Source organism: Oncorhynchus clarkii, unplaced genomic scaffold, assembly GCF_045791955.1.
Source record: "Oncorhynchus clarkii lewisi isolate Uvic-CL-2024 unplaced genomic scaffold, UVic_Ocla_1.0 unplaced_contig_358_pilon_pilon, whole genome shotgun sequence".
Lineage (NCBI taxonomy): Eukaryota > Metazoa > Chordata > Actinopteri > Salmoniformes > Salmonidae > Oncorhynchus > Oncorhynchus clarkii.
This window is the reverse complement of record NW_027257955.1, coordinates 52,501-72,791: the sequence shown is the minus strand read 5'-3', so window position 1 is coordinate 72,791 and position 20,291 is coordinate 52,501. Positions and strand designations below refer to the sequence as shown.

At 43.9% G+C, this 20,291-nt stretch overlaps 2 protein-coding genes across 2 annotated transcripts in view; both read left to right on the top strand.

Annotated features, from left to right (window-relative positions):
- The first annotated feature begins 1,233 nt into the window (after positions 1-1,233).
- LOC139394246 (zinc finger protein ZFP2-like) lies at positions 1,234-11,568 on the top strand. Its single transcript, XM_071142272.1, has 2 exons — positions 1,234-1,796; positions 10,301-11,568. The coding sequence occupies exons 1-2, from the start codon at positions 1,430-1,432 to the stop codon at positions 11,566-11,568; spliced, it is 1,635 nt and encodes a 544-aa protein (XP_070998373.1). The 5' UTR covers positions 1,234-1,429.
- A 6,780-nt stretch (positions 11,569-18,348) lies between these two features.
- Positions 18,349-20,291, top strand: part of LOC139394245 (zinc finger protein ZFP2-like) — a gene marked incomplete at its 3' end in the record, with an annotated part of 15,965 nt that continues 14,022 nt past the window's right edge. Inside the window, exon 1 of the mRNA XM_071142271.1 lies at positions 18,349-18,586. Within this exon, the coding sequence (XP_070998372.1) occupies positions 18,349-18,586 (238 nt within the window). The remainder of the gene's footprint in view (positions 18,587-20,291) is intronic.

Sequence of the window (20,291 nt, the reverse complement as noted above, 5' to 3'; positions counted from 1 at the left end):
TCCCGAGAAAGGGTTTACAGAAGCAGGTGTATTTATGACTAGTAATCTGATGGGACTGCATCAGTTTAGTGCAGTTTAAGATCAGGAGAGTCAGAACGTGAGGATTTATGGGTAGAAATAAATGACGCTGTTGATTGGCTTACAGAGATACGGTATTGATGTTCAGTTTTATTGGATTTCCGGGCTCTAACAGGAGTTAATGGACATTATACTGTAGAGATAAGTAGCGATCAAGAGCAGTGGACAATAATACTGCAGGATACACAGGTGGAGTTGTATTAAGAGAGGAAATTAAAACCTTCTGAAAAATAGGTTAGATCATTGGCAGAGATAATGGGATGAAAGTAGTAAGAGCAACAACAAAAATGTTTTATAGGACATTTTTACATTTGAGTCATTTAATAAAGCAGACAGCGCGACTAACCGTAGTGAGTGCATTCGTTTTTCGTACTGCCTGTTATGGTTGTAAAATGGCACAATGATGCCATCTGTTGGTAAATGTTCATTACTGCAACTCGTGGGTTTTACCGGGGTGCTCGAGATACCCGGTTGGGTTGTGATGTACTGAACAAGACTGGATACTCGCATCAATGCCTCTGTCTCGTCATTTAACATTCAACCCCCCCGCGATACAAGGAAATCTGTACGGGCGATAGTGTGGTGATGGTAACAGAAGGGATGGAGTTATGTGATACGGGCGATAGGAATAAAATGAGGGTATTCCTCTTTGGAATTGATAGAGGAACAAGGGCACTGGAATGGGTGTAGAGGAAATGGGTTTGGAGAAATGTAACGATGTAGACAGGGAGAGGTTGTATGACAGGGTCGGAGACGTTTGGACTGGGAATGGGATTGGGTGGTGGTGATGGGAGACGTTTGGACTGGGAATAGGATTGGGTGGTAGTGATGGGAGACGTTTGGACTGGGAATGGGATTGGGTGGTGGTGATGGGAGACGTTTGGACCGGGAATAGGATTGGGTGGTGGTGATGGGAGACGTTTGGACTGGGAATTAGGATTAGGTTGTGGTGATGGGAGTAGTTTAGTTTGTAGGGAATTATTTGATTTAGTTAGATATACAGGGTTAGATAAGAGAAGATTATAGCGGTAGTGATAGGTCGTAACCGGACTCACACTCCAGTACAGTAGGGCGGCGGTGTTTGCACCTCTCGGTCGGTTAAATAAAATCTAAAAGAAGAAAGACAACAACAGCTGGTCAGCCATCTCCGTAGCTTGCTAACCAACATAGCGGAACCGCCCCATCTCTTTAGACGCTTTCTGGTATATGAGCCACTCTGTTTTGAACACATTTCTGTCGTTTAGCTAATTATCCCATTTAATTTCCTATTTACCTTGTTATTAGTCAGCTAGCTGGCTTGTTAAGTTAGCATTAGCCTAGCTAGCTAACTGTTAGCTAACATCCCCCGACCATGAGTTCACCAAGCTACTCTCCTCCTGATGAAGAGGAGGGGGTCTGCTGGACGGAGAAAGAGGGTCTGTGGCTGAATGTTGTCGTGAAAGAGGAGAATCAAGAGGAGGATGTTACAGTAAAACAAGAAGTAGAGGAAGAGGAGGATGTTACAATACAAAAACAAGTAGAGGGTGAGGCTGTTACAGTGAAAGAAGAAGAGAAAGACGTTTCAGTGAAAGAAGAGGAAGACCCGATCAGAGTGAAAGAAGAAGATGAGGATGTGACTGTAAAAGAAGAGGAGGTTGCAGTTTTTGGAGTGAAGGAGGAGAAAGAGGGAGAGATAACTGTCATATTGGAAGAGGAGTCAGGAGATCTGATTAACACCGGCAAGTACTGTCTTAAGGAAGACGAGTTCTATAATCTAGTGAGTTTTAGGAAGACGAGAGTTCTAGAATCTAGTGAGTTTTAGGAAGACTTCTAGAATCTAGTGAGTTTTAGGAAGACGAGAGTTCTAGAATCTAGTGAGTTTTAGGAAGACGAGAGTTCTAGAATCTAGTGAGTTTTAGGAAGACGAGAGTTCTAGAATCTAGTGAGTTTTAGGAAGACGAGAGTTCTAGAAGCTAGTGAGTTTTAGGAAGACGAGAGTTTTAGAAGCTAGTGAGTTTTCGTATTCTAAAATAAATCAAATTAAAATGAATAAAAGATGAAGGATCTCAGATTGTTATAATGGGGATAAAGTACAGTACCTCCTAGAGGACAATTGACCAATAGACAAACATTATTCCCCATTTGCCTCACTCAATACATTTGGAAAACACAAAACCTAACCCGAGAGGAAATGGTAATACTTACTGAACTAAATTACATTACAGAACAAACAAATGGCTCATCTTTCTGGGCCAGATTCCCCTAGACCCAGACAGTTTACTTAATGAACTAAATTATATTACAGAACAAACAAATGGCTCATCTTTCTGGGCCAGATTCCCCTAGACCCAGACAGTTTACTTAATGAACTAAATTATATTACAGAACAAACAAATGGCTCATCTTTCTGGGCCAGATTCCCCTAGACCCAGACAGTTTACTTAATTAACTAAATTATATTACAGAACAAACAAACGGCTCATCTTTCTGGGCCGGATTCCCCTAGACCCAGACAGTTTACTTAATGAACTAAATTATATTACAGAACAAACAAACGGCTCATCTTTCTGGGCCGGATTCCCCTAGACCCAGACAGTTTACTTAATGAACTAAATTATATTACAGAACAAACAAACGGCTCATCTTTCTGGGCCGGATTCCCCTAGACCCAGACAGTTTTACTTGTTACCTAAAATCCACAAAGCCTCTGATACTTGGACTGTCCCTTTTCGGTGTTCCATACGGACATCCGATAGTGAGTGATTGTGGCTCAGAGTCCTATAATATAGCAGAGAGTATATAGACTCTTACATTAAACCCTCTATCTCAGAAACATTCTAGTTATGTTTAAGATACGTACGAATTCCTCAACAAATGGAAGGAAATGGCTCATATCCAAGAATACATTTTACTCTGTTACTAAAATTGCCTATTGTGTCTCTTTACACAGACCTCCGATAGAGAGACTAGGATTACAAGAAACAGTTTACGAATTCCTCACACTAAAGAAAACAGAGAGATATTGTTTCTCTTTACACTAACAGAGAGACTAGGATTACAAGCAGTTTACACTAATATAGAGACCAGACTAGGATTACAAGCAGTTTACACTAATATAGAGACTAGACTAGGATTACAAGCAGTTTACACTAATATAGAGACCAGGATTACAAGCAGTTTACACTAATATAGAGACTAGACTAGGATTACAAGCAGTTTACACTAACATAGAGACTAGACTAGGATTACAAGCAGTTTACACTAATATAGAGACTAGGATTACAAGCAGTTTACACTAATATAGAGACCAGGATTACAAGCAGTTTACACTAATATAGAGACTAGACTAGGATTACAAGCAGTTTACACTAACATAGAGACTAGACTAGGATTACAAGCAGTTTACACTAACATAGAGACTAGACTAGGATTACAAGCAGTTTACACTAACATAGAGACTAGACTAGGATTACAAGCAGTTTACACTAATATAGAGACTAGACTAGGATTACAAGCAGTTCACATTAACATAGAGACTAGACTAGGATTACAAGCAGTTTACACTAACATAGAGACTAGGATTACAAGCAGTTTACACTAACATAGAGACTAGGATTACAAGCAGTTTACACTAATATAGAGACTAGGATTACAAGCAGTTTACACTAACATAGAGACTAGACTAGGATTACAAGCAGTTTACACTAATATAGAGACCAGGATTACAAGCAGTTTACATTAACATAGAGACTAGACTAGGATTACAAGCAGTTTACACTAATATAGAGACCAGGATTACAAGCAGTTTACACTAACATAGAGACTAGACTAGGATTACAAGCAGTTTACACTAATATAGAGACCAGGATTACAAGCAGTTTACACTAACATAGAGACTAGGATTACAAGCAGTTTACACTATATAGAGAATAGACTAGGATTACAAGCAGTTTACATTAATATAGAGACCAGACTAGGATTACAAGCAGTTTACACTAACATAGAAACTAGGATTACAAGCAGTTTACACTAACATAGAGACTAGACTAGGATTACAAGCAGTTTACACTAATATAGAGACCAGGATTACAAGCAGTTTACACTAACATAGAGACTAGGATTACAAGCAGTTTACACTAACATAGAGACTAGGATTACAAGCAGTTTACACTAATATAGAGACTAGGATTACAAGCAGTTTACACTAACATAGAGACTAGACTAGGATTACAAGCAGTTTACACTAACAGAGACTAGACTAGGATTACAAGCAGTTTACACTAATATAGAGACTGGACTAGGATTACAAGCAGTTTACACTAATATAGAGACTAGACTAGGATTACAAGCAGTTTACATTAATATAGAGACTAGACTAGGATTACAAGCAGTTTACACTAACATAGAGACTAGACTAGGATTACAAGCAGTTTACACTAATATAGAGACTAGACTAGGATTACAAGCAGTTTACACTTAATATAGAGACACTAATATAGAGACTAGGATTACAAGACTAGGATTACAAGCAGTTTACACTAACATAGAGTTTACACTACTAGGATTACAAGCAGTTTACACTAATATAGAGACTAGACTAGGATTACAAGCAGTTTACACTAACATAGAGACTAGACTAGGATTACAAGCAGTTTACACTAACATAGAGAACTAGGATTACAAGCAGTTTACACTAACATATAAACTAGGATTACAAGCAGTTTACACTAATATAGAGAATAGACTAGGATTACAAGCAGTTTACATTAATATAGAGACCAGACTAGGATTACAAGCAGTTTACACTAACATAGAAACTAGGATTACAAGCAGTTTACACTAATATAGAGACTAGGATTACAATCAGTTTACACTAATATAGAGACTAGGATTACAAGCAGTTTACACTAATATAGTTTACACTAATATATAGAGACTAGGATTACAAGCAGTTTACACTAATATAGAGACCAGATTACAAGCAGTTTACACTAACATAGAGATTACAAGCAGTTTACACTTAATAGAGAGACTAGACTAGGATTACAAGCAGTTTACACTAACATAGAAACTATGATAGGATTACAAGCAGTTTACACTAATATAGAGACTAGACTAGGATTACAAGCAGTTACACTACACTAAGTTTACACTATAGCAGTTTACTAGGATTACAAGCAGTTTACACTAACATAGAAACTAGGATTACAAGCAGTTTACACTAATATAGAGACTAGACTAGGATTACAAGCAGTTTACATTAATATAGAGACTAGACTAGGATTACAAGCAGTTTACACTAACATAGAAACTAGGATTACAAGCAGTTTACACTAACATAGAGACTATGATTACAAGCAGTTTACACTAACATAGAGACTAGACTAGGATTACAAGCAGTTTACATTAATATAGAGACCAGACTAGGATTACAAGCAGTTTACACTAACATAGAAACTAGGATTACAAGCAGTTAACACTAATATAGAGACTAGGATTACAATCAGTTTACACTAATATAGAGACTAGGATTACAATCAGTTTACACTAATATATAGACTAGGATTACAAGCAGTTTACACTAATATAGAGACCAGACTAGGATTACAAGCAGTTTACATTAATAGAGAGACTAGACTAGGATTACAAGCAGTTTACACTAACATAGAAACTATGATTACAAGCAGTTTACACTAATATAGAGACTAGACTAGGATTACAAGCAGTTAACACTAATATAGAGACTAGGATTACAAGCAGTTTACACTAACATAGAGACTAGGATTACAAGCAGTTTACACTAACATAGAGACCAGACTAGGATTACAAGCAGTTTACACTAACATAGAGACTAGGATTACAAGCAGTTTACACTAACATAGAGACCAGACTAGGATTACACGCAGTTTACACTAACATAGAGACTAGACTAGGATTAGTGCCAGGTTAATATTCCCCTAACCTTAACCTAGCCCGTGCCAGGAACGTTCTATAAAGCTATAGGGAACAGCCCCTTTGGGCAAAATGTGTTTGACCAATCAGCAGCAGCTACAGGTTGGGTGGAACAGCCCCTTTGGGCATAATTTGTTTGACCAATCAGCAGCAGCTACAGGTTGGGTGGAACAGCCCCTTTGGGCATAATTTGTTTGACCAATCAGCAGCAGCTACTGGTTGGGTGGAACAGCCCCTTTGGGCATATATTTGTTTGACCAATCAGCAGCAGCTACTGGTCATTTGTTTGACCAATCAGCAGCAGCTGCAGAACAGCCCCCTTTCCTCCTTTTGAAGTTCCTATTTGTTCATTGTCTAGTTATCTTCTAATGAAGCTTAAGGCGCGCTGTTTTTTTGTCTGTTAAGACAGCTTTTAAATGATTACCTTCAGGACAACAAAGTCAAGGTATTGGAGTGTCCACCACAAAGCCCTGACCTCAATCATATAGAAAATGTGTGGGCAGAACTGAAAAAGCGTGTGCGAGTAAGGAGGCCTACAAACCTGACTCAGTTACACCAGCTCTGTCAGGAGGAATGGGCCAAAATTCACCCAACTTATTGTGGGAAGCTTGTGGAAGGCGACCCGAAACGTTTGGCCCAAGTTAAACAATTTAAAGCCAATGCTACCAAATGCTAATTGAGTGTATGTAAACTTCTGACCCACTGGGAATGTGATGAAAGAAATAAAAGCTGAAATAAATAATTCTCTCTACTATTATTCTGACATTTCATATTCTTAAAATAAAGTGGTGATCCTAACTGTCCTAAAACAGGGATTTTTTTACTAGGATTAAATGTCAGAAATTGTGAAAAACTGAGTTTAAATGTGTTTGGCTAAGGTGTATGTAAACGTTCCGACTTCAACTGTAGTTTGTGTTTATAAATAGTTTGTGAAAATGGTGAGTTTCTATGTTTGTAGTAAAAAAAGACAGAGGAAGATTAAGGTGTTTCCAATGACATCATCAACCAATTAGTACGCAATTAGTAGGCAAAGATAGGAGCCTCTTTGGATTCCCAATACCCTGGGTCCATATGTAAACAGCTGCCAACAACGTCTCTCTTCTTAGAACCAGCGGGGCAACTGAGAGACCTTGTTGGCAGCTGTTTACATAGACCCTGTAATAGGGTGTTGGGAAGCCATATCATTACCAGAGAGGCTCCTGGACTGGTCTAGACCCTGGAATAGGGTGTTGGGAAGCCATAACATTACCAGAGAGGCTCCTGGGCTGGTCTAGACCCTGGAATAGGGTGTTGGGAAGCCATATCATTACCAGAGAGGCTCCTGGACTGGTCTAGACCCTGGAATAGGGTGTTGGGAAGCCATACCATTACCAGAGAGGCTCCTGGACTGGTCTAGACCCTGGAATAGGGTGTTGGGAAGCCATACCATTACCAGAGAGGCTCCTGGACTGGTCTAGACCCTGTAATAGGGTGTTGGGAAGCCATATCATTACCAGAGAGGCTCCTGGACTGGTCTAGACCCTGAAATAGGGTGTTGGGAAGCCATATCATTACCAGAGAGGCTCCTGGACTGGTCTAGACCCTGGAATAGGGTGTTGGGAAGCCATAACATTACCAGAGAGGCTCCAGGAGCAGCAGAACTTTGGTAATGGAATGAGATTCACTGCTGTCTGAATGGAAAAGAGATAGACTGGTCAACCATTAGAGTTGTAGATGGTAAGGCTCTAGACTGGTCACCCATTAAAGTTGTAAGGTTCTGGACTGGTCACCCATTAGAGTTGTAAGGTTCTGGACTGGTCACCCATTAGAGTTGTAAGGCTCTGGACTGGTCATCCATTAGAGTTGTAGATGGTAAGGCTCTAGACTGGTCACCCATTAGAGTTGTAGATGGTAAGGCTCTGGACTGGTCACCCATTAAAGTTGTAAGGTTCTGGACTGGTCACCCATTAGAGTTGTAAGGCTCTGGACTGGTCATCCATTAGAGTTGTAGGTCACCCATTAGAGTTGTAGATGGTAAGGTTCTAGACTGGTCACCCATTAGAGTTGTAGATGGTAAGGCTCTGGACTGGTCACCCATTAGAGTTGTAGATGGTAAGGCTCTGGACTGGTCACCCATTAGAGTTGTAAGGCTCTGGACTGGTCACCCATTAGAGTTGTAATGTTCTGGACTGGTCACCCATTAGAGTTGTAGATGGTAAGGTTCTGGACTGGTCACCCATTAGAGTTGTAGATGGTAAGGTTCTGGACTGGTCACCCATTAGAGTTGTAGATGGTAAGGTTCTGGACTGGTCAGCCATTAGAGCTGTAAGGTTCTAGACTGGTCACCCGTGTGTTAATGTTATGCAAGGTATCCAATCCATGACCGAGATTAATTCACTATCCAACATGAGAATAACCATCTCCTAACTCAGAGACAAAGTGGAAATCAGCTGCATGTGACATTCAAGAAGAAACTGAGCAAAGAGCAAGTTTCCAAGGCTTGGAGAGTTTCATTAAGAGACAGGCTAGGATAACCTCATATTCTATATTCAGAAACACCCAAGGCATAGTGAGTTTCATTAAGAGACAGGCTAGGATAACCTCATATCCTATATTCAGAAACACCCAAGGCATGGTGAGTTTCATTAAGAGACAGGCTAGGATAACCTCATATCCTATATTCAGAAACACCCAAGGCATGGTGAGTTTCATTAAGAGACGAGGCTAGGATAACCTCATATCCTATATTCAGAAACACCCAAGGCATAGTGAGTTTCATTAAGAGACAGGCTAGGATAACCTCATATCCTATATTCAGAAACACCCAAGGCATGGTGAGTTTCATTAAGAGACGAGGCTAGGATAACCTCATATCCTATATTCAGAAACACCCAAGACTTGGTGAGTTTCATTAAGAGACGAGGCTAGGATAACCTCATATCCTATATTCAGAAACACCCAAGGCATGGTGAGTTTCATTAAGAGACGAGGCTAGGATAACCTCATATTATAATCCAAAAGTAGTGTGAAATTCACTCATAAGCAACTGTTTTTGCTGTCAGCCTATGAGAACTCCCCTGAGTTTTCCCTCACGGTGGTGAATTAGTGAATAGTCACAGAGCTTTTTTAATTTTTAATTTTAAATTGATTTTTTTTACCCCTTTTTCTCCCCAATTTCGTGGTATCCAATTGTTTTTTTTAGTAGCTACTATCCTGTCTCATCGCTACAACTCCCGTACGGGCTCGGGAGAGACGAAGGTTGAAAGTCATGCGTCCTCCGATACACAACCCAACCAAGCCGCACTGCTTCTTAACACAGCGTGCATCCAACCCGGAAGCCAGACGCACCAATGTGTCGTGCACCTAATTCATGTTTGTGTTGTCGCAAAACAACTTGGTTAGCCCGGCCTGCCACAGGAGTCGCTGGTGCGCGATGAGACAAGGACATCGGGCCAACCCTAACCCGGACCTCTAGGCCAATTGTGCGTCGCCCCACGGACCTCCCGGTCGGTTACGACAGAACCGGTTACGACAGAGCCTGGGCGCGAACCCAAAGTCACAGCTGGCGTTGCAGTACAGCGTCCTTAACCACTGCGTCACCCGGGAGGCCCCTAGGCACAGAGCTTAATGTGAGTTTCCTTGAGTAGCACTCCTGATCTTGCACTGTAATATTCAGAATACATCGGGTGGAAGGGTAGCTTAGTGGTTAGAGCATTGGAAAAACTTGATTATTAACATTGTTTGAAATGTTTCTATGAACTTTATGAATACTATTTGTATTTTTCATCTGGCTGTTTGAGCCTGTAGATTACTGAACAAAACGTGTGAACAAAACTGAGGTTTTTGGATATAAAGAGACTTTATCGAACAAAACTAACATTTATTGAGTAAATGGAAGTCTTGTGAGTGCAACAATATGAAGATCATCAAAGGTAAGTGATTCATTTTATTGCTATTTCTGACTTGTGTAACTTCTCTACTTGGCAGGTTACTGTTTGTAATGATTTGTCTGTTGGGCGCTGTTCTCAGATAGTCACATGGTAGGCTTTCGCCATAAAGCCTTTTTGAAATCTGACACCGTGGATTAACAAGAAGTTGATCTTTAAACTTATGTTTTATGAATTTTTATAATGACTATTTCTGTTTTTGAATTTGGCACTCTGCAATTTCACTGGATGTTAGTCATGTGCTAGCGTCCCACGTACCCTAGTGAGGTTAAACATTCATTAAAGACGTACATTATTGTACAACTTTTACCTCAAATAAACAGTGGATTTCAGCCTTTAACCGTCTGACTTTGTTGTTCACACAGGAGAGAGACTGAACTATCGTGGATCCTCTGGGGAGCCTCAACAACCTCATGACGCTGATGAGGCAGAGACGAGTTTCTCCAGATCAGAACACCTCAAGAAACACCAGCAGAGACCGTCAGGGAAGAAACCTCACCGCTGCTCTGACTGTGGGAAGAGTTTCACCTCTTCTTCAGATCTTAAAATACACCAGAGAATCCATACAGGAGAGAAACCTTACAGCTGCTCCGACTGTGCAAGGAGTTTTACTACACGTAGTCAGATGATATCTCATAGGAGAACACACACAGGAGAAAAACCTTTCAGCTGTGATCGATGTGGGAAGAGTTTTGCTCAGTCAGGCAACCTGACAATTCACCAGAGAACACACACGGGTGAGAAACCTTACCACTGCTCTGACTGTGGAATGAGTTTTACTACCTCAGGTGGACTGATATCACACCAGAGAACACATACAGGAGATCAGTGTGGGAAGAGTTTTCCTGCCGCAAGGAACCTGAATCTAGTTCACCAGAGAGAGAACACAGCTGATCTGACTGTACACCAGAGAAGCTACACTGTAGAGAAACCATACCATTGCTCAGACTGTGGGATGAGTTTTACTACATCAAGTGGACTGATATCACACCAGAGAATCCACACTGGAGAGAAACTATACCACTGCTCAGATTGTGGGATGAGTTTTGCTGGATTAGACAAACTGACTGTACACCAGAGGTTACACACAGAGAGGACTTTTAGTTGTGATCAATGTGGGAAAAACTTTGCTGCAGCAACAAACCTGATAGTTCACCAGAGAACACACACGGGAGAGAGGCCTTATAGCTGTGATGAATGTGGGAAGAGATTCACTCAGTCAGCACACCTGACTGTACACCAGAGAACCCACACGGGAGAGCAGCCTTATAGCTGCGATCAATGTGGGAAACATTTTGCTTTGCCAGGAAACCTGACTGTACACAAGAGAACACACACCGGAGAGAAACCTTACAGCTGTGATGTATGTGAGGATAGTTTTGCCACCTGGACTGCCCTGGCTACACACAAACGAATCCACACAGGTGAGAAACCGTACCACTGCTCCGACTGTGGAATGAGCTTTACTTCCTCAAGCGACTTGAGAAGACACCAGAGAAAACACACAGGAGAGAAACCTTACAGCTGTGATCAGTGTGGGAAGAGCTTTATTCGCTCAGACTCCCTGGCAAAACACAAGAAAATACATGCAGGAGCCACAGACCTGGGTAGTGGAACACAGAGTGTGGAATGATCTCCAACACCAGACCTGGGTAGTAGAACAGAGTGTAGAATGATCTCCAACACCAGACCTGGGTAGTAGAACACACAGTGTTGAATGTCTACTACAGAGTACAGAATGACCTGGGTAGTAGAACACACAGTGTTGAATGTCTACTACAGAGTACACCCAACACCAGACCTGGGTAGTAGAACACAGAGTAATGATCTATTTGTAATCTAACTATTGATGTCGTAGTGTTTGTGTTCAACTTGTTTCATAATAATAATATCATTTATAATATTTTAAAATCCTACAACTTTTGACTAATGTAAAATTATTTTTAATTTTGTAAATGGAACATTTTATAGAAAATGTTATAGATGAAGGAACAGGACAATAAATGTGATGTTTTGATGTAGTTGCTCTCCAGAAGCATGAGGAAGTTCATGTTGGAAAAGTAGGTATGAGACATATTATGTAGCCTCGGCTCCAGGTTTCATTATTGTAATCTGTTTTCACAGCTACTATAAAAATCTAGAATAAACTAAGTGCTCTTTCCAAACATCCCTATGACCACAAGACGTTGACAATACGTCTTATTAACGTATTGTGCTCACTGGGATGTACAGTGTTCTACATGTCATATTGTTGTCATGTTACGATCTCTTATCTTTTTGTCTGTTTGTTTTATAAAAATGAACACCGTAGGGTCAGAGACGGGGGAGAGAGCGAGGGTCAGAGACGGAGAGGGCGAGGGTCAAAGATGGGGGAGTCAGGGGTGGGGGGTCAGGGAGGGAGAGGGTAGGAGGGAAAGCGAGGGTCAGAGAGAGAGAGGGAGAGAGCGTGTTTTTGGTTGAAAATACTTTCTGCCACTAAATGTCATGTTGTTGTCATGTGTTATGATCTCTTATCTTTTTTCTGTTTGTTTTTATAAAAATGAACACCATACGGTCAGAGAGAGGGGGGGAGCGAGGGTCAGAGAGGGAGAGCGAGGGTCAGAGAGAGGAAGCGAGGGGGAGCGAGGGTCAGAGAGGGGGAGCGAGGGAGAGCGAGGGTCAGAGAGGGAGAGCGAGGGTCAGAGCGAGGGTCAGAGAGGGAGCGAGGGTCAGAGAGAGGGGGGTCTGAGAGGGGAGCGAGGGTCAGAGAGGGAGAGCGAGGGTCAGAGAGAGGGAGAGAGGGTCAGAGAGAGGAAGTGAGGGTCAGAGAGAGGGAGTGAGGGTCAGAGAGAACGAGGGTCAGAGAGAGAGAGAGAGAACGAGGGTCAGAGAGAGAGAGAGAGAGCGAGGGTCAGAGAGAGGGAGCGAGGGGGAGCGAGGGTCAGAGAGGGAGAGCGAGGGTCAGAGAGGGAGAGCGAGGGTCAGAGCGAGGGTCAGAGAGGGAGAGCGAGGGTCAGAGAGAGGGAGCGAGGGGGAGCGAGGGTCAGAGCGAGGGTCAGAGAGGGAGAGCGAGGGTCAGAGCGAGGGTCAGAGAGGGAGCGAGGGTCAGAGAGAGGGGGGTCTGAGAGGGGAGCGAGGGTCAGAGAGGGAGAGCGAGGGTCAGAGAGAGGGAGAGAGGGTCAGAGAGAGGAAGTGAGGGTCAGAGAGAGGGAGTGAGGGTCAGAGAGAGAGAGAGAGAGAACGAGGGTCAGAGAGAGAGAGAGAGAACGAGGGTCAGAGAGAGAGAGAGAGAGAGCGAGGGTCAGAGAGAGAGAGAGAGAACGAGGGTCAGAGAGAGAGAGAGAGAGAGAGCGAGGGTCAGAGAGAGAGAGAGAGAACGAGGGTCAGAGAGAGAGAGAGAGAAAGAGGGTCAGAGAGAGAGAGAGAGAGAGCGAGGGTCAGAGAGAGAGAGAGAGAACGAGGGTCAGAGAGAGAGAGAGAGAGCGAGGGTCAGAGAGAGGGAGCGAGGGGGAGCGAGGGTCAGAGAGGGAGAGCGAGGGTCAGAGAGGGAGAGCGAGGGTCAGAGCGAGGGTCAGAGAGGGAGCGAGGGTCAGAGAGAGGGGGGTCTGAGAGGGGAGCGATGGTCAGAGAGCGAGGGTCAGAGAGAGGAAGCGAGGGTCAGAGAGAGGGAGTGAGGGTCAGAGAGAGAGAGAGCGAGGGTCAGAGGGAGAGCGAGGGTCAGAGGGAGAGGGTGAGGGTCAGAAGGAGAGAGAGGGTCAGAGAGAGAGAGAGAGAGAGGAAAAGTATTGTCATGTTTTGTTGATTTTCAGAATGCTTTTGATCCATGATGGATTATATTTGTAAAAAACTCCAGTGTGACGTTGGGGGTAAAGTATCATCAAATATATTTACTCAAACAACAGCAATACTGTTATTTCTTTTGAATCTTTTGTTTTTATATCGGATAAACGCTCCAAACATCTCTTATCTTTTTGTCTGTTTGTTTTATAAAAATGAACACCATAGGGTCAGAGACGGGGGAGAGAGCGAGGGTCAAAGATGGGGGAGTCAGGGGTGGGGGGTCAGGGAGGGAGAGGGTAGGAGGGAAAGCGAGGGTCAGAGAGAGAGAGGGAGAGAGCGTGTTTTTGGTTGAAAATACTTTCTGCCACTAAATGTCATGTTGTTGTCATGTGTTATGATCTCTTATCTTTTTTCTGTTTGTTTTTATAAAAATGAACACCATACGGTCAGAGAGAGGGGGGGAGCGAGGGTCAGAGAGGGAGAGCGAGGGTCAGAGAGAGGGAGCGAGGGGGAGCGAGGGTCAGAGAGGGGGAGCGAGGGAGAGCGAGGGTCAGAGAGGGAGAGCGAGGGTCAGAGCGAGGGTCAGAGAGGGAGCGAGGGTCAGAGAGAGGGGGGTCTGAGAGGGGAGCGAGGGTCAGAGAGGGAGAGCGAGGGTCAGAGAGAGGGAGAGAGGGTCAGAGAGAGGAAGTGAGGGTCAGAGAGAGGGAGTGAGGGTCAGAGAGAGAGAGAGAGAACGAGGGTCAGAGAGAGAGAGAGAGAACGAGGGTCAGAGAGAGAGAGAGAGAGCGAGGGTCAGAGAGAGGGAGCGAGGGGGAGCGAGGGTCAGAGAGGGAGAGCGAGGGTCAGAGAGGGAGAGCGAGGGTCAGAGCGAGGGTCAGAGAGGGAGCGAGGGTCAGAGAGAGGGGGGTCTGAGAGGGGAGCGAGGGTCAGAGCGAGGGTCAGAGAGAGGAAGCGAGGGTCAGAGCGAGGGTCAGAGAGGGAGCGAGGGTCAGAGAGAGGGGGGTCTGAGAGGGGAGCGAGGGTCAGAGAGGGAGAGCGAGGGTCAGAGAGAGGGAGAGAGGGTCAGAGAGAGGAAGTGAGGGTCAGAGAGAGGGAGTGAGGGTCAGAGAGAGAGAGAGAGAACGAGGGTCAGAGAGAGAGAGAGAGAACGAGGGTCAGAGAGAGAGAGAGAGAGCGAGGGTCAGAGAGAGGGAGCGAGGGGGAGCGAGGGTCAGAGAGGGAGAGCGAGGGTCAGAGAGGGAGAGCGAGGGTCAGAGCGAGGGTCAGAGAGGGAGCGAGGGTCAGAGAGAGGGGGGTCTGAGAGGGGAGCGAGGGTCAGAGAGCGAGGGTCAGAGAGAGGAAGCGAGGGTCAGAGAGAGGGAGTGAGGGTCAGAGAGAGAGAGAGCGAGGGTCAGAGGGAGAGCGAGGGTCAGAGGGAGAGGGCGAGGGTCAGAAGGAGAGAGAGGGTCAGAGAGAGAGAGAGAGAGGAAAAGTATTGTCATGTTTTGTTGATTTTCAGAATGCTTTTGATCCATGATGGATTATATTTGTAAAAAACTCCAGTGTGACGTTGGGGGTAAAGTATCATCAAATATATTTACTCAAACAACAGCAATACTGTTATTTCTTTTGAATCTTTTGTTTTTATATCGGATAAACGCTCCAAACATCTCTATGAGCACAAGTGTTTTTGGTTGAAAATACGTGTTTTTTTGGTTGAATACTTTCTGCCACTAAATGTCATATTGTTGTCATGTTATGATCTGTCTTCTTGTCTAATGTTTGAAATTGACACCATATGTACACATCATGGATCAATTGATTATTATTAATTTTATATAATTGATTGTTGTGACAAATAGTTTTTTTTAAGCGTACAGTATGTTAAAGGACCTCTATGAGCGAGAGGGTCAGAGTATAAGGGGTCAGCTGGTGTGCAATGTCTAATATTAAAGAAGTCTCAAGGTATTGCACGCCCGAGGTAGAGTACCTCATGATAAGCTGTAGACCACACTATCTACCAAGAGAGTTCTCATCTGTATTATTCGTAGCTGTCTATTTACCACCACAGACCGATGCTGGCACTAAGACCGCAGTCAACCAACTCTATGAGGCCATAAGCAAACAGGAAAATGCTCATCCAGAGGCAGCGCTCCTAGTGGCCGGGGACTTTAATGCAGGGAAATTTAAATCAGTTTTACCTCATTTCTATCAGCATGTTAAATGTGCAACCAGAGGGGAAAAACTCTCCATACAGAAATGGTTTGTTGAGATCGGTGTGGAAAAACTTGATTGGCCTGCACAGAGCCCTGACCTCAACCCCATCGAACTCCTTTGTGATGAATTGGAAGGCCAATCAAGCCAATCAGGCCAATCCAGCCTTCCAACAACAACATAGCAAGGCAGCAACACAACATGGTAGCAACACACCATGACAACAACATAGCAAGGCAGCAACACAGCATGGAAGAAACACAACATGACAACAACATGGTAGCAACACAGCAAGGTAGCAACACACCATGGTAGCAACACACCATGACAACAACATAGCAAGGCAGCAACACAACATGGTAGCAACACACCATGACAACAACATAGCAAGGCAGCAACACAACATGGTAGCAACACACCATGACAACAACATAGCAAGGCAGCAACACAACATGGTAGCAACACACCATGACAACAACATAGCAAGGCAGCAACACAGCATGGAAGAAACACAACATGACAACAACATAGTAGCAACACAGCATGACAACAACATGGTAGCAACACAGCAAGGTAGCAACACACCATGACAACAACATAGTAGCAACACAGCATGGTAGCAACACAGCATGGTAGCAACACAGCATGGTAGAAACATGGAAGAAACACAACATGACAACAACATGGTAGCAACACAGCATGACAACAACATGGTAGCAACACAACATGACAACAACATGGTAGCAACACAGCAAGGTAGCAACACAGCATGGCAGCAGCCCTTCATGGTAGCAACACAACAAAGCAAGGCAGCAACACAGCATGGTAGCAACACAGCATGGTAGCAACACAACACAACATGGTAGCAACACAACATAGCAAGGCAGCAACACAACATGGTAGCAACACAACATAGCAAGGCATTAACACAACATAGCAAGGCAGCAACACAACAAGGTAGCAACACAACATAGCAAGGCAGCAACACAACAAGGTAGCAACACAACATAGCAAGGCAGAAACACAACATGGTAGCAGAACAAAACATGGTACAAATATTATTGGGCATAGACAACATCACAAAGTGTAAGGTAGAGACAACAATACATCACACAAAGCAGCCACAACTGTCAATAAGAGTGTGGTAGTCTCAGGGTTGTCTGGGATAGCCCTGTGTGTGGTAGTCTCAGGGTTGTCTGGGATAGCTATGTGTGTGGTAGCTCTGTGTGTTGTAGTCTCAGGGTTGTCTGGGACAGCTATGTGTGTGGTAGTCTCAGGGTTGTCTGGGATAGCTCTGTGTGTGGTAGTCTCAGGGTTGTCTGTGATAGCTCTGTGTGTGGTAGTCTCAGGGTTGTCTGGGATAGCTCTGTGTGTGGTAGTCTCAGGGTTGTCTGGGATAGCTCTGTGTGTGGTAGTCTCAGGGTTGTCTGTGATAGCTCTGTGTGTGGTAGTCTCAGTGTTGTCTGGGATAGCTATGTGTGTGGTAGTCTCAGGGTTGTCTGGGATAGCTATGTGTGTGGTAGTCTCAGGGTTGTCTGGGATAGCTATGTGTGTGGTAGTCTCAGGGTTGTCTGGGATAGCTCTGTGTGTGGTAGTCTCAGGGTTGTCTGGGGTAGCTATGTGTGTGGTAGTCTCAGGGTTGTCTGGGATAGCTCTGTGTGTGGTAGTCTCAGGGTTGTCTGGGATAGCTCTGTGTGTGGTAGTCTCAGGGTTGTCTGGGATAGCTCTGTGTGTGGTAGTCTCAGGGTTGTCTGGGATAGCTATGTGTGTGGTAGTCTCAGGGTTGTATGGGATAGCTCTGTGTGTGGTAGTCTCAGGGTTGTCTGGGATAGCTCTGTGTGTGGTAGTCTCAGGGTTGTCTGGGATAACTATGTGTGTGGTAGTCTCAGGGTTGTCTGGGATAGCTATGTGTGGTAGCTCTGAGTGTGGAATCCCTGTCATTTTATCAGCAGAGTCTCTAAACATATTCCAATCAGCGATAGCAAAGCAGTCCTGTAGCATAGCCTCTGAATCTGGTCACCATTTCTAAGCATGATCGAGGGAAATTGGTTTGGGGGGGGGGGGGGGCTGTATGTTATACATTAGTAGGGATTTATTTGTTTATTTAATTTTACAAAAAATGTTACAGAATGAAGCAAACCATGATTTGATGGTATCCTCCAGCAGGTGGCAGTATGCCCCTTTAAACGTTTGTTTGCTGAGCTCTATTATACTGGAGAAGAAGAAGTTAGCCAGTCGGCCACCTCGGTATCTTGCCAGACAATATAACCGAACCAGTAAATCTCTTTAGACGTTTTAATGTATGTTAGCCACTGTGTTTTGAACACACTTCTGTCAATCTAGCTAATTATATAATTTCATTGCATATTTACGTTGTTATTGTTATTAGTTAGCTAACGGTAGCTGGCTGGTTAAGTTAGCATTAGCCTTGTTAGCTAACTGTTAGCTATCATCCCCGACCATGAGTTCACTGAGCTACTCTCCTCCTGATAAAGAAGAGGTCTGCTGGACGGAGAAAGAGGGTCTGTGGCTGAACGTTGTCGTGAAAGAGGAGAAGGAAGAGGAGGATATCACAGTAACAAAAGTAGAGAAAGAGGCTTTTACAGTGAAAGAAGAGGAGGATGAGGTTTTTACAGTGAAAGAAGAAGAGGAAGACTCGGTCAGAGTGAAAGAGGAAAAAGAGCCGGGGGAGACGGGAGGTAAAAGATTATCACACCAGTAAATACTAATCTTACAAAACAGGGGAACAAACTGCAGTTGTTGAACTGATGTGGGGGGTTTAAAGGGGGTGATCTGTAGTTGTTGAACTGATGTGGAGGGGTTTAAAGGGGGTGATCTGTAGTTGTTGAACTGATGTGGAGGGGTTTAAAGGGGCGATCTGCAGTTGTTGAACTGATGTGGGGGGTTTAAAGGGGGTGATCTGTAGTTGTTGAACTGATGTGGAGGGGTTTAAACGGGTGATCTGTAGTTGTTGAACTGATGTGGAGGGGTTTAAAGGGGGTGATCTGTAGTTGTTGAACTGATGTGGAGGGGTTTAAAGGGGCGATCTGTAGTTGTTGAACTGATGTGGGGGGGTTTAAACGGGTGATCTGTAGTTGTTGAACTGATGTGGGGGGGTTTAAACGGGTGATCTGTAGTTGTTGAACTGATGTGGGGGGGTTTAAACGGGTGATCTGTAGTTGTTGAACTGATGTGGGGGGTTTAAAGGGGGTGATCTGTAGTTGTTGAACTGATGTGGAGGGGTTTAAACGGGTGATCTGTAGTTGTTGAACTGATGTGGGGGGGTTTAAACGGGTGATCTGTAGTTGTTGAACTGATGTGGGGGGTTTAAAGGGGGTGATCTGTAGTTGTTGAACTGATGTGGAGGGGTTTAAAGGGGCGATCTGCAGTTGTTGAACTGATGTGGGGGGTTTAAAGGGGGTGATCTGTAGTTGTTGAACTGATGTGGGGGGGTTAAAGGGGTGATCTGTAGTTGTTGAACTGATGTGGTGGGTTTTAAAAGGGGTGCTCTGTAGTTGTTGAACTGATGTGGGGGGTTTAAAGGGGTGATCTGCATCCATATTTGGACTTATATAGCCATTGATACTTGAAGAATAAAACACATGCCTTAGTTCAACTGTCGTATCCCAAACACTGCATAGCCTCAACATGGGAAACACTATGATGTTTAATGTCATGGATGGTCAGTCCTTTGGTCTGTGAATTGGAGTGGATGCAGTTCTCCAGCCACATGTCAGGTTTTAAGAACGGGCAATTCCATGGTAAAGTACCCCCCCCCCCCCCCCCTCTCCTCCCCAATGTAACTACTTAAAGGACTAGTTGTTACGAACGGGCAATTACATGGTAAAGTACCCCCCCCCCCCCCCCCCCTCCTCTCTCCAATGTAACTACTTAAAGGACTAGTTGTTACGAACGGGCAATTCCATGGTAAAGTACCCCCCCCCCCCCCCCTCCTCCCCAATGTAACTACTTAAAGGACTAGTTTGGACAGAAACACATTTACAGGAAGAGCTGTGCAGATACAAAGCGTGTTAACAGAATTAAACTAAGGGAGACTTTACTGTAGTTCTCTAAAACAAATTGTCATCTGTAGTTTATTTACAGTAAATGTTTTTTTAATGTACCTAACTAATGTACTTACTGTTAAATCAAAACCACAGTCTCAGTGTAAATCCATGGTTTGTGTTTGGTTATACATTTTACAGTAGACTACCACAGTCTCAGTGTAAATCCATGGTTTGTGTTTGGTTATACATTTTACAGTAGACTACCACAGTCTCAGTGTAAATCCATGGTTTGTGTTTGGTTATATATTTTACAGTAGACTACCACAGTCTCAGTGTAAATCCATGGTTTGTGTTTGGTTATACATTTTACAGTAGACTACCACAGTCTCAGTGTAAA

What these genes read in the sequence shown, in the direction of transcription:
- LOC139394246 (XM_071142272.1), top strand. Translation starts at nt 1,430, where the DNA reads ATGAGTTCACCAAGCTACTCTCCTCCTGATGAAGAGGAGGGGGTCTGC. An exon ending in AGGAGATCTGATTAACACCG is followed by an intron (nt 1,797 to 10,300) that starts GCAAGTACTGTC and finishes TTGTTCACACAG; the next exon opens with GAGAGAGACTGAACTATCGT.